At 41.2% G+C, this 15,316-nt stretch overlaps 1 protein-coding gene across 1 annotated transcript in view; it reads right to left on the bottom strand.

Moving 5' to 3' along the window:
- Positions 1-15,316, bottom strand: part of GARRE1 (granule associated Rac and RHOG effector 1) — a 101,803-nt gene that overhangs the window by 2,413 nt on the left and 84,074 nt on the right. The window contains exons 10-13 of the mRNA XM_065416441.1: positions 10,932-11,057; positions 9,335-10,329; positions 5,820-5,985; positions 4,367-4,501 (exon numbers count right to left, since the gene is read on the bottom strand). Coding sequence (XP_065272513.1) covers positions 4,367-4,501; positions 5,820-5,985; positions 9,335-10,329; positions 10,932-11,057 — 1,422 coding nt within the window. The remainder of the gene's footprint in view (positions 1-4,366; positions 4,502-5,819; positions 5,986-9,334; positions 10,330-10,931; positions 11,058-15,316) is intronic.

Below are 15,316 nucleotides of genomic sequence, written 5' to 3'. Positions count from 1 at the left end.
CCTGAGCACGCCACCGCCGCTCCGCTTCTCCCCCTCCCCGCCTTCCCGGCCAAACAGCTGATTGGCGCGGCAAGCCTGGAAGGGAGGGAGAAGCGGAGTGGCGGCGGCAGAACAGAGGTGAGCTGGGGCGGGGAGCGGTTCCTCTCCCTACCCCGATATAATGCGGTCTCACCTATAACACGGTGAGATTTTTTGACTCCTGAGGACCGCGTTATATCAGGGTAGAGGTGTATATTTTAATCACTAGCTATAGAAAGTTCTCATTTAAATGCCCTAATGGCGAGTCATCATAAGAATGGTCATAGTGGGACAGATCAATGGTCCATCTAGCCCAGTATCCTGTCTTCTGACAATGGCCACTGCCAGATGCTTCAGAGCAGTCGTTCTCAACCAAGGGTACATAGAGGTCTTCTAGGGAGTACATCAACTCATCTAGATATTTGCCTAGTTTTATAATAGGCTACACAAAAAGCACTAGCAAAATCAGTACAAACTAAAATTTCATACAGACAATGACTTGTTTATACTGCTATACACCGAAATGTATTCCAGTTGATTTTATAATTATATGGTAAAAATGAGAAAGTAACCAATTTTTCAGTCATAGTGTGCTGTGACACTTTTGTATTATGTCAGATTTTGTAAGCAAGTAGGTTTTAAGTGAGGTGTAACTTGGGCGTATGCAAGACAAATCAGACTCCTGAAAGGGGTACAGTTGTCTGGAAAGGTTGAGAGCCACTGCTTCAGAGGGAATGAACAGAATAGGGAAATTACTGAGTGATCCATCCCGTCGTCCATTCCCAGCATTTGGCAATCAGAGGCTTAGGGACACACGCAGCATGGGGTTGCACCTTGACTAATAGCCATTGATGGACCTATCCTCCCTGAACTTAATTCTTTTTTGAACCCAGTTATACTTTTGGCCTTCACAACATCCCTTGCAAGGAGTTCCACAGGTTGACTGTGTTGTGTGAAGAAGTATTTCCTTATGTTTGTTTTAAACCTGCTGCCTATTAATCTCATTGGGTGACCCCTGGTTCCTGTACTAGGGGAAGGAATAAATAATACTTCCTTATTTGCCTTCACACCATCCATGATTGTATAGACTTATATCATATTCCCCCTTAATTGTCTCTTTTCTAAGGTGAACAGTCCCAGTCTTTTTAATCTCCTCTCACATGGAAGCTGTTCCATACCCCTCATCATTTTTATTGCCCTTCTCTACTTTTTCCCCAGTGGGACAACCAGAAGGTTGTGGGCATAGCATGGATATATATAGTGGCAATATGATATTTTGATTTATCATCTATCCCTTTCCCAATAGTTCCTAACGTTAGCTTTTTTGACTGCTGCTGCACATTGAATGGATGTTTTCAGAGAACTATCCACAATGACTCCCAAGATCTTTCTTGAGTGGTAACAGCTACTGTAATTCAGACTCCGTCATTTTATATGTATAGTTGGGATCATGTTTTCCAGTGTGCATTCCTTTGCATCACACCCACAGAATCAGACAGAGCACCGAGTGGCCTCAGCACACTGAGCACACTACAGCTCAGTGGGCCACCATACATCCATTGAAAATTGGAAATTTGTGAAACCCCATATGGCACATCCCTCGGGACAGAAAACTGATTACCCAGAACTACCCTTAGAGAAAAGAATGAAGCCAGCGTAAGGCAGTCCTATATACTCTGCTTGGGCCTGTAAGCACTTGTGATCACTGGTACTAATAGATCTAGTAATAGCAGCAGGAACAACTGATTTTTGTTCATTTCCAGGAGACTTGACTGTATGATATGAGCTTTTATTAGACACCTTACACAACCCTTTTTGGATAACTACTAAGATAGCAATGTGTTGGGGGTAATGAGTTAGTCAGGCCTAATCGGAGTTGATGTTACAGAACAGTGAACCCTTTGCCAGTTGGCGCTGAGGGGTTCTCAGGAGAAAACCAATTATTTCCTCCCTCACCTGTCACCGTTATGGAAGCATATGTACAACTGATTCACGAAACTTGCTTGGCATTGCCAGTTTTGCCAACTATAGACCTATTTTTAATCTTCCATGTCTGGTTAAGATTGTAGAGAAGATTATGAAATAGTTCTGAGTATGTAGGTGCTTCAAATCCTTGACCTTTGTCGAGATAACTTCAGGACCTAGTTAAGGTTCTCAGACTGCATGCGTGTGTAGTGCCTGTACTCTACAAGCTGCTGTAAGGACAGACAAGGTATAAGAAAAAAAATCAATGAGATAAAAATCCTAAAAACCACAATGTTCAGGCTTTTACACATCATGAAAAAAGGCCCAACTTTTACTAAGTCCTTTGCAAATCTGCTTTTGCTCAGCACTCTGCCATGCTCTTGTATAGTTTCATATATATTTTAGTTAAATGTCATGATACCTAAAGCTATGGATGGGTTCTTTTAGTTATAAAAAATTAACTCAAATAAACAACAGTACAGTATTTGCTGATAAGCAAGAAACACCAGCACTGCAGACTAGCTATTTTTATGACACCTGCAACTCAGATATGTGGGATTTTTTACCTTCCATTTGGAAGATTCTAGTATCAGAAGTCTTAAGGAGTTGTGTCTTCTCACTCCGTCCCCCCCACCCCACCCCATCCCCAAACAATGATCCTGGAAACAGATTTCAACATCAACAGGATTACCAGAATGAATCTGTCAACATAACACACACTGTTATGTTCTCTGGCAGCTTGCTTCCCTGCTTTCACTCTTCCACATTCAGCTGCTGCTTTTTCCTACAACTGCTTACAGACATTCCTCTTCATCTAACTCTGCAAAAGAAGTCTCTGACGTTTGGTTCTTGGCCCCTTAAAACCTCAGGTATAACTCCTATGCTGCAGACACTTCAGTCCATACCCCACTCCTTTATTGTTCTGACCATCCTTCACTTGCTTTCTGCATGCATTAACCTTACCCACATCTTGCTCCACCACACTTCTTTCAGGGCAACACCTCCAAAACAGATATCCAAGGATGACACACTGCTTCAGGAAATTTAGCCATGTTGCCATTGGCTTTCAGCACCCAACCCCCAAAATGGGTAAATTTACTTATATTTGCATGTTTTGGCTCTAAATTATTCAGTGGTTATTATGGGAGGTTATTTAAAATATGTTCAGCCACAGCACTAGTATTTGCTGATAGTTTAGGTTTACCAAAGGGCAACCACATGGCAGATTTTGAAAACTACATATCTTGGGAACCTAATACTCAATTAGAGTAGGGGACCTGGGCCCTGATCCTCAAAGGCCCTTAGAGATTTAACTTCCACTCATTAGAGTGGGAGCTAGGCACTTAAATACCTTTGAGGATCTGGGGCCTACTGCCTTGAATAATTCACTTTTTAATTTAGGCCTCTTCATTACTCCTCTCTTAGCTACACACCTACCATCGGATCAGTGAAAAATTCCAGAGGCACAGCAGAGCTTTCAATCCCTCCGGAAGGTACAAAATGATTAGGTTGTAATGTGTAGTATAACAGGAATAATCTACTGCTGTAATTCACTTTTGAGACTGATTAAACACCTTGGCTCTGTTTTAGCTATTAATCAAGCTCATTAGTTTATTTGCTTTATAGGATACCAAAAAAAAAAAAAAAAAAAAATGCAGCTGTGCATACAGAAAAGGAGGGACCAAGCTGACACGGCCATTAAAGATAAAGACAGGAAGTTTGAGGCTGATGCCCACTTGAAGGGGGAACCAATGGAAGAACTCAAATAGGAGCTTGACATGGTAGAATGACCAAGCTAGTAGATTATTTTAGCAGCAGCATTTTGAGTAGAATTAAGGGGAACAAGGCTGCAGCAGTCAAGGCCAGAAAGGAGGAAGTTGCAGTAAATCAAGATGCATAAAGAGGGTTTGGATGAGAATTTTAGCTTGAGATGAAGTGTGGGAAGAAGTGGTAGGGTTTATACACATGAGTCTAGAGAGGGCCAACTGAAAGATGACCCCGAGTTTAAAAGGGTGAGTAACTGGGAAGATGGGGGTATTACCCATAGTGACAGAGTAAGGTGGGAACAGTTCTAAAGCTCACTTTTGTGCATGTTGAGTTTGAGATGACAAATGGACATTGGTGAAAAAATATCAGAAAGATACTATACTGGAGGAAGTGACGGCTCACTAGCAAGATTTGTGAGTCATTTGCATAAAGATCAGATACTTATAGATCCATATGACCAATGTGGCTAACAAGTTTCAATTCATGTGGTTGTCTCACAATCCCACCAATTGAACGCTCCTAACACGAGATTCTCACTTTGTCTTGCCATTATTTTATGAAGTTAGGATTAAAATATTCAAGTGGCACATGTTTATATTAACACATATCTGCTCACCTCCTTTGCTTGACGGCAGCAACAAGGTCTGGCCCTGAGAACATGGAAAACAAACTGTCTCCATTAGCTGAGGAGGTCTCATCACTTGAGCTGGCTGAGTCTCCTTGATTACCGGACCAGCTGTTTGTCACATCACTGTAAGGAAATAGGAAGTCAGTCCTCATTTCTACACTGTCCTGACCACAGTACCTGCCATGAAGTGTTAATGGATTTTTCATTAAACGCTGAATGTTAGGAAGTCCCTACTCCTGGGACCCCTGGGTTAAACCCCAATTGTGCAGAAAGTAGAAGGGGGAATATTTTTGAGTTATCTATTCACATAGAAATCAGTAAGTTTCACTGATTATTATTATAGTAATAGTCCTGCCACTACATCATCATTAACTGCAACAATCTAATGTAAAAAAGAAAATCTCTTTCATTCATTCATATATACGTATTCATATTAAACGCACGCACCATCACCTCTCACTTAGGCCGAAGATCCAAATGATACTTGGTTTAGGAATTTCCAAAAGGGTTCAGACATTTATTTCAGAATTAGATGAGCATGGGATCTCTACCAGGGGGCTGCAAACCGGTGTACAAGGCGGGTCTCCCTTGGTGGACAAATGGGAAGAGGATCCTGAAACTTTTTCATGTTGTAACATGAGGCCACAGCAGTAGTTCTCAAACTTTTGTACTGGTGACCCCTTCCACACAGCAAGCCTCTGAGTGTGACCCCCCCTTATAAATAAAAACACTTTTAAATATATTTAATACCATTATAAATGCTGGAGGCAAAGCAGGGTTTGGGGTGGAGGTTGACAGCTCGCGACCCCCCATGTAATAACCTCGCAACCCCCTGAGGGGTCCCGACCCCCAGTTTGAGAACCCCTGGGCCACAGCATGGAAAAGGTTGAGAACCACTGAACTAGAGAACGTAGCAACCCTCAGAACCGCTCACTACATGTACTGAAGACTGAATCCACATTTGTTGATTGAGCAGCTCTTGCTGCTCCACAGTAGCAGCATCCAGTCGATAATGTCTAGGAAGCTCAATTCAATCCCCTGACATACCAAGTGGCTTCATAGCATCATCCCTGATCACAAATATCCTTGGCCTTTAAGACATTAAAATAAACTCATTTTGAATTAAGCTTTATTCTAAACCTGTCACTTCTTATGTTAAGATTAAAAATACACTGTATAAATACAACTGCACTAAAATATTTGTTTAAAGGACATTTCAAGCTAATGTTACCACTTCAATATCAACAAAACAGAAAATGGTCAAATCTCCTACCCTTGAAAATTATGTAATTTTTAGAAAAATATTAATCCAGTGAAGCAATGGCAGTTAACACAGCTATCAGGAAACACCTAGTAATTTACAGCATTTCTCCACTATGTTCAACTTGAACGCAGAATGGATAGAACATAATGTATAGGGTGACGCTATGGTCTCACTTACCCTTCTGTGAAATACTCCGGAAAAGGCCAGGTTCTGTGAGGATCATCAGGAAGAGGCCAGTTGCTACGTGTGTTGCTTGGGCGACGGATGTGCTGTGCTTGCCTTTTTTGTTGCATAGCCTGGCTGACCCCGGCTACATAGCGGGCAAACTCTGGATCAGAGCCAACTGAACAGACAAAAAGAAATCTGAGAGTCAGTTGCTGACATAGTCAGCTATTTCTACTGTAATTATCCCTTCATTTAATCCTTTCACTAGGCTGTCTAGCCCAGCAAAAGACCCTAACAATGAATACCAGTCAACACAGTTGATAACTCTCCGTGAAACAATATATAGTACTAAATAACTAGATAGCTGAAAAAAATTACGTATTGACAAAGAGGTACACAGCATCTCCATATGCTGAATAAGGGGAAAGGGGAAGTTACTGACCTATAACTGGAGGTCCCTCAAGATGTGGTCCCTATCTGTATTCCACTGTAGGTTATGCATGTGCATCATGCACCAGGAGCCAGAGAATTTGAAAATAGTGTCCATTGGTCTGCGCATGCACAAGGTGAGCCAGGGTGTGTCTGTCTGAGGGGATAAAGGCCGTGGGACCATCTCTCCAGTTCCTTCTCTACGGCAAATCAGATAAGATTTGAAGCAGAGGGGAAGGAGGGCAGATAGTGGAATACTGATAGGAACCACATATCTGGAAAAACCTCAAGTTACAGGTCAGTAACTTCCCCTTCTTCTTCGAGCGATGGTCCCTATTGTATTCCACTGTGGGTGACTGACAAGTAGTACTTAAGTAGAAGGAGGGTGTGAGGATGTAGAAGGCAGAGCTAAGTGGAAGACCACCACCCCAATGAGGCATCAACGGAGGAGTCCTGCACCGGGACAATGTCTCAAATGTGTGAATGGAGCCCCACATGGCTGCTTCACAGATATCAAGGAGGGGCACCTCCTGAAGTGATGCTGTAGTCATTGCTTGTGCTCTAGTGGAATGAGCTTTCACCACACTGATTGGGGGCGGGGGAGGTGTAAATGCAAAAAAACCCCTTATCCTTATGGAATATAGTCAGGGCCCTATCAAATTCATGGTCCATTTTGTTCAATTTCATGGTCATAGGATTTTAAAAATCGTAAATTTCATGATTTCAGCCCTTTAAATCTGAAATTTCATGGTGTTGTAACTGTAGGGGTCCTGACCCAAAAAGGAACTGTGTGGGAGTTGCAAGGGATTCCACAACCTCCCTTGGAAGCCTATTCCAGGGCTTAACTATTCTTAGTTAGAAAGTTTTTCCTAATATCTAACCTAAATCTCCATTGATACAAATAAAGTTGATTACTTCTTGTCCTACTCTCAGTGGACAAGGAGAACAATTGATCACTATCCCCTTTAGAACAGCCCTTAATTTATTCAAAGACTTATCAGTCCCTCCTCAGTCTTCTTTTCTCAACATTTAACTCACTTTTTTTTAAACCCTTCCTCATAGCTCAGATTTTCTAAACCTTTTATCATTTTGCTGCTCTCCCCTGAACTCTCTCCAATTTGTCCACATCTTTCTTAAAATGTGGTACCCAAAACTGGACACAATACTCCAGCTGAGGCCTCATCAGTGCTGAGTAGAGCAGAACAATTACCTCCTTACATACGCCACTCCTGTTAATACATCCTAAAATATTAGCCTTTTTAGCAGCATTCTGTCCTCCAAAGTGCTTGTGTTGTCATCTACACATTTTATAAGCATACTCTCCACTCCATTATCCAAGTCATTAATGAATACATTGAATAGTACCAGACTCAGGACAGACCTCTGTGAGACCCCACTAGATATGTCCTCCCAGTTGGACAGTGAACCATTGATAACTACTCTGAGTATGGTCTTTCAACCAGTTGAGCATCCACCTTATAGTAATTTCATCTAGACCACATTTCCCTAGTTTGTTTATGAGAATGTCATGTGGGACTGGGTCAAAATATACTAAAATCTAGCTATATCACATTAAGCTCTAAGCACATTAAGTTCTAAGCACATTATTTTAAAACAATTTCCAAAATTAGTTTCTCCTTTACTTACTGTACTAAGCAAAGCCTGAGTTAAGGATTCCTACCACCCTGCTCAGAATATGGCACTCAAGTGAAGGAGGAGCTGATTTTTCCATTTTAAAGAGGTCAACTTATTAAGTTTTTAAAGGCCAAGTCATATATAAAACCATCTCTTTACCTATGTAACAATTTATTAAAACAGTGAATGAAAATATTCACTCTGTTTAATTACTTTCCACATTTCTTTCAGCACGGAGGAAAAAAATAAGGTTTGTTTTGCATTCATGTTCTCAGTCCAGTAATGCAAATGCTACAAGGGGTGCAAATTACACATTGTGGGTTTTGTTTTAAAGTTCACTGGAACATTTCCATTGGACAGTTTTTTTTGTTTTTTTTAACCCAAAATCTAAATTCTGGGTCAATTTTACCTTAACAGCATCCCTGTAATTGGGACCCCAAATTTGGTTGGGGTTTTTTGTTTTGTTTGTAAAGAAAAAGGCCTCAGGGCACAGCTAGTAACTTCTCCTCTCATTTTAGTACTAAAAGAAATACTTATCTTACACTCTGAATATTTTTTTTTCCTTCTTAGCATTAATAAACCTAGTCAGAGCACTACCCTTTTGGAATTTAACAAATGGTGCTGACTGCCTTTGGAGTAAGCACAATGGGTAGGCCTCACTGTAAGCAGTAAAGCTAGATGAGTGAACAAAGTAGCCACATACAAATAGAAACAACTGAGCTGGTTGCTAAAAAGTCTCTATAGCCCTCAGGTGCATATGAATTGAGAGACAATGTCATGGTTGGGGGAAGAGACTCCTCTGCCAGTCCAAATACTATCTCTCCAAGCAGTTTTAATAACTGCATAATTTCTGCACAGCAGAAACTTTTTGATGTTAGATGTGTTGTGAGTACGAAGATAATTATGAAGGATCCTTTTTTGTATTGTGATGTGGTCCATGTTATGAAAAAGTTTCAGAAACCCTTGAAATTAGGGCTAGAAACTCCCACCTTTGCCAACAACTTCCAAGGTGTCACTTAGGCCCAGAGTTTTAAAGTTATTTAGGCGTTGCTGCGCTCAGGATCACAACGCGTAACTGATTTAGGAGTCTATATCCCCTATCTTTTCAAAACTGATTTAGGCACTTACGAGTCTAAACTCCACTATCAGTAGATGGAATTTAGATGAAGTGCCTAAATCTCTTTTTAAGATTAGATTTAGACTCCTAAATCAGTTAGATGTTGTGACCCTGAGTGCAGCACTAAATAGCTTTAAAAATCGGGGCCTTAACCTCTTTGTACCTCAATTCATTCAACTGTTAAAAATAAAAGTGCACAGATGTTAATGCCCACTGACCTTTGTAAAACACTTGGGATCCACTGATGAAAAGCACTGTTATCATTACTACCAACGTTTAACAATATTCTTTACTTTGTAAAAAGTATAAATAAAATGTAATTATTTGAAGAAAAAAAGATACACACCTGCAGGATCAAAAGGCAGAATTTCTCCCAACATCCCAAAGACTCCATCATTCTGGTCACGGTTCGGCCATGTGTTGTTTCTAGGTCCTTGTGGTTTTTGTCCTAACATCTCAGACACCATACTGTCCATATAGCTGCTCACAAGACCCAAGCTATACAAATCAGAGCTCAGATCTGAGAAGCCAGGATTGTTCCACTGACTAATATGAGACAATCCAGCCCCAACTGCTTGTGCTGACTGCTGTGAAGAATTATTCACCCATTTGCTGGATACACGCTGTTGCTGCGCTCCAATTGGTTGGAGAAGATGTTGATAATACTGCATTTGCTGCTGCTGCTGCTTTTGTGACTGCTGTTGCTGTGACAACCCTTGCTGAGAAGGATGCAGAGATGCGTGAGACATAGACTGTGGTTGCTGTTGCACTGCTCCCGATTTTTGTTCTGTTGCTGTAGAAGATGCAACAGAGTTCCTTCTTTTCACCAATGGAGAAGTCTGCTGGGATTTGCCCATATTAAAACCAGACAAGAAATCTATAACCTCCTGCATTTCCTGGTCAGTTGGTAAATTCATACCTTTATCATCCTTGCCATCATCTGCTTTGAAGAAATTATCACACCTTTCAACAAGAAATCCATTGACTATTTGGTTACTTGTGCTCTGAGTTGGCTGTAATGGATCTATAGTCCTAGGGAAATTACCAATGTTCAAAATACTTTGTAACCGTGTGTCTATGTTACTGGGCATTTTAGTTTTCTCCTCTGCGTTGTTACCTATGAAGACATTTTTGGAAGGCGTACTAGGGATAGAGTAACTTCCGCTATTACTTGAACTGGTGCAGGAAGTTTTCTTTGTAAACCGTGAAGTCAGTTTTGAGAAAGTCTTTTGCAGGCCTCCCGATGACTTGCTTCCATTTCCAGATGGCATGTCAACTTGATTCCCGAAGTCACAGATCTCACGCTGTAACTGGATCTGAATACAGGGCAAAGCTTGCTCCCTGTTTCAACAAAAAACATCGCTTTCAAGCCAACCAATACACTAGCTTAATACAAAACACAAAACTATGTCTTAACAAGGCTACACTTTCAGTTTGTGTATTTTTGGGGAACTGAATAATGGATGGGGGAAAACATAAAAAATAGAGCTCTTCAGACAAATCTTGGTGAAAGTCAATCAGACTAGTCAATTATTTTCTTATTTGACAGAGTGATATTAGCTAAACGGCTTCATTGGTATTGATTAGTCTGGTTGACTTGAAGTTTTGGAGTATTCATGTTTTATTTTTCTGAATGTATTTTAATAAGGCTCAAAAATCTGACAGACACACCCATGTCTTTGCAATAGGCCAGCAGACTGCGTAATTTTTGTTCCAAATTTAAGAGAATCTACAGCACCTTTTCATCTACCTACAGGCTACCTAAGCTTTGCAAACTTCTTACTACTTAGTCTGATATATGCACCAATTCTCTGCCTTCCTCCCCCCATGAACAGACACTAACAATTTTTGCAATATTGTATTGAGTCATCTTACAGACCTCCAAATAATTCTGACTTCTTTTAAACTGGAAAAGTAGAGCATGAGGAAAATGTGAGATGTACCTTCCTTCCTTCCACCGGTTTATGTCAAACACAGCAGTATAGAGCACATCTACCAGTCCCAAAGTCTTCTCTGGATCCAGACTCCTCTGCAGTAAAGACATTGTTGCTGGATCTTCCTTCAGACACCTATAAATATTGAGTTTTTTTTTAAAGTTATTCTTGGACTATTCCAATTATAAATGTTTACTATGTTGGAAAAGCAACAAAATGCCACTTAATTATGCTAAAACTTGGTTATGCATTTGTGAAACAAATCAGGTAGTGTTCATGTATAGCTACTACCACTTAATATAGAGCAACCAAAATCACTCTGCTTTTGGGTAAGAACAGAGAATTGCTACCAAGTACTGATGATGAAATTCACAAACTGGAATGGATGGGTTGCACTCATGCTGTAAGAATGACAGGCAGCAGAGACCAAATAAGGACTCAGAATTCTCAGCATCTCCCCTTACAGACTTTCCTGTTAGCTCCCAAATAAAGCCACTTGTACCAGTAAGGCCATGTTCAATGCTGAAATAATTTCTAGTCTAACAGAAGTCTCTGCACTAGGCACATATGACCTAACCGTCTCAGATGGGTCATTCAGCACTGGTAGAATTGAGATGCAGAACCATTACTAACAGTAAAAATATCCTGTCTCTGAATTTTACAGTCCACCACTCTGGAACTGATCGGATCTCTATAGCAATCCCACATCCTTAATAAAAAGACAAGAATATCAAGAACAAACTGCTTTGAGAACAATGGAAATAGTGTCCAGAGAAGCAAGAGTGCCCAACTTGAAATGTTTACACAAAACAACAGACCAAGTGGCTACCTCAGCGTCTTCTGCTGAAGCTTCTGCAATTTCAGTCCAGGAAGAGGTTGGGCCAGCCTGACATGAGTGAAAAAGGACAGACACTCCATGTTCAGCCAGTGCACGAAAGATTAAATCACTTGGAAAAAGTGATTCTAGAAGCTCCCCAAGTACTTTACTACACTCTGAGAAGACAAAACTCACATCCCCCTCTAACTTAAAAAAAAAAATAAAAAAAAACTTTTCACACCTTTAATGGCAAGGGTTCTCTAATGCAGGACTGGGAAAGAACTACTTTTTGGCCCAAATGGAAGCAGGTGACTGAATAGGGTGAAAAGTAAATTCACTCACACACACACTCACACCCTTGTGCAAAAATAGTTGCTCTCTCCTGAAAGTACCATCTTCCTGCAGAGATTATGGCAATTTAAAAAAAGACTATATTAATAGATAGAATAAGGAAATTGACTTATAGACTTCTGAGGGGGTTTACACAGTAAACTCATTAGCTAAGTCCTCAGCCATTTTGCAGGGAAGGGTGAGTTTAACTGGAGATCTGGAGAGACAACTTTAAAATATAAAATTATCAATGACTATCAATGGATGACCCCCATGAAAAATCTTTAGTTCTGCCATGGAGACTACTCAGGGTAGACGCTTGAACCCTAACACAAGTTACAGCAAGAGACATCTATTCAGCTCCTAATGGGAAAAAATAAAATACAAGCTCAGGAACAGGTGTGGAGAGATGTATTCTTATTGAGGACAGCCAGAGCATTTTTTCCAGGCATTGCAAAAGGAACAATTTAAGAGTACAGAACTTCCTAACTAGCCATTTCTGAACTACATTCACCCTTTCAGGTCACTCAGTCATTAGATCAGAATCAGTAACAGGTCCATGCTTAAGTATATCTCAGCATTAGGAAAGGGATTATCCACAGAGGGCTGTTACAGACCACAACGGCATTGTATCTGTGCATCAAGAAAGATGAAAAAATAACCTCTGTTCCACCTGAAAAAGAAGGCATTTTGACTATATGAGTGAAGGTCTCTGTAAGTCTTGCAGTATTTGACTGGTATTTTGGTTGGCATATAAGGCAAGATAGCTCTCAGCTCAACCTTCTAGAAAGTTAAAAACTTACAGATGAAGTGACTTCCGTGTTTGGTTTATTAGTTTCCACCCTGTTTTTTGGTAGGTGACTGAAGAGGAGTTCGTTCACACTAGGACTGCTTGAGCAGAAAACAATGCATGGCAAGTCTTATGTCTCTCAATTACAGAACACAGCGTACAGGATTGTTCATTATGTACTGCTTGCCTTGTGCCATCTGATATCCCTCAAAAGCGTCCAGCTTAAGGGGCTGGTGATGTTTCATACCTGATACAGTTCTTGTAGACCTCTGGTTAAGAGATGTAACCTGGTTAGCCGCCACTGAAGTCAGGACCCAAATCTTTCATGCTAAATTACTGTAGATTATCTGAGAGGCACACCTTGTTTTGTATCAGAGCTAGTTGTAGTTTTCTGCAATTAAACCCATGAAACTACATCCAGGCACAGAGACCCATCACATGCATGCCCTTCCCTGACTAGCTACCAGGGCAATGACCGAACGGATTTGCTAGGCAAATCAGGCTAGGTATTCATTCCCACTTTCTTTATGTTGTTTCTGAACACACAGCTAGTCTCAATTCTGAGTGTGAGATGCGGAACTTCTATCCAGATCCATTACTAATCTTAATAGAAGAGATCGATATCAAGTTGATTATCCCTTCAGCTAATTTGAACAACAGGTAGGTCCAGCAAGGGCACCATTTCCGATTGGGAAGGAGGGCAACTTTAACCATGATTACAGAGGCTACTTAGGCACCTAAAAACTTTGTTTTTGTTTTGTGATTCTTGTGTGTGTGTTTGTTTTTAAGATAATGGGGTGGGGGCCGCAACCAAAAATAACTCAAAGGGAGGGGCTCTCTCAAAAAGGTTTGAAAACTGCTCAGGGTGCAGGCATGGGGGTAGCTGGGGCTGTGTGCTGTGAGGGATATTGCTTAGGGTGCAGGGAGGGGCTGTGTCCAAGGTGGGGCCAGCCTTGCACTCAGTCCCTAGTTGGCACAGTGGGGCAGATCCAGGGGGTAGGGGGGCTTTGCCCGCCCAGGTATACAATGGGCGGAGGAAGGGGGACACCCTGAGATCAGCCCCACCTGGCTCTGCGCAGCAGATCAGGAGGAAGGCTCCCAGTCCCAAGCAGCTCGGACAGTGGCGGCTCCATGGCGGGAAGCAGGGGCAGGAAGGAAAGCATCTTCCCTCCTGCTACAAAATGTGGTATGAAGCTCGGGGTGCCCCCCACCCCAAATGGCAGCCCTGAGGCCCAGATCAAGAGGTAGGAAGAACTGATGCACTGGGTCTATCTTTCATTTTAGGGAAGAGCTACAGAGCATTCACTAGTTCAAAAAGTAGGGCCTAATACTTCAGATGTAGCTCAGGGCAAACCCTAGATATTGTTGGTAACACTAATTTATCATTAAATAATTGAAGGTCCACTGATACTAGGAATTCCTGGAACTGATGGCTGAATGATTACCCCCACTGACTCCAAGTCTAACTTACTAACAAAGATTTCACTGAGCCACCAAAACACAGAATTGCCAAAACCTAGTTATTTCTCCAGCCATAGAACCGAATTAGAACTGTTGTCACTTGAAATGGGACACCAGTGGAAAGCACTGCTTCTTTTTGACAGTAATTAGGGGACAGAATTTTTGTATGGAAAAAAAGTTAAAGAATTTTATTTAGTACCTCTCCAAGTGAGATCAGGAAACTAACAGCCTTATATCTGCCTAGTGACCCCCAATCAGGGATGAGCCCTTTATCAGATGCACCCCAGGAAGATCAATTAAACTCAATTTAGAAGATTTAGTTTCAGAAAAGCCTCTCCTATTACCTGTAGATGTGATAATGGAATGGTTACTTTGGTACCTAAAATGAACCTTTTGTGGAGGAGAAAGGATAATTTGCATTACCCTAGAAGTACAATTGGGATATTGAAGAGATCTAGGGACTAGACTCTAAGTGAGGATGCAAAGACTCTTTATGGTCTGGAATACTTAACATCATGATATACCTCCCTAAATATACTTGCAATCCTTAGAGGTAAGGAATAAACAGTTACAATTCAGATGTACTAGGTTACCTGAAAATAAACGGGCTTGCCTTGCTACCACTAAGCGGGACATTCTACAACTAGGTGGTCAGAAACCTGAGCCACGACATGGAGAAAGACAGCTACCAACTTCATTAAATACAAGGTATTTGCACCAGACCTGGAATCAGAGAATGCTTTCTTTCACTTGGAGGAATCAAGCACCATAAAAGGCACACAAGGAAATGGTTAACTGATCCACGAAGAATTCCAACCAACTACTTATTCAGAGTCTTTAGAAGTAACCATTGCCTTTAACCAGAAGAGAGAAGCAACCATTGCCCATACCCAGTGAGCAGTCCACTTCTAGAGTCTTATCTCCCACCAGTATTTTGTCTGACAGGGAGCCAACAGCATTTATGTGATTGACTAAAATGTGATACACCAACATCTG

The sequence above is a fragment of the Emys orbicularis genome, chromosome 14, assembly GCF_028017835.1.
Source record: "Emys orbicularis isolate rEmyOrb1 chromosome 14, rEmyOrb1.hap1, whole genome shotgun sequence".
NCBI lineage: Eukaryota > Metazoa > Chordata > Testudines > Emydidae > Emys > Emys orbicularis.
The sequence above is the reverse complement of the archived record's forward strand: the minus strand, read 5'-3'. Positions and strand labels throughout refer to the sequence as shown.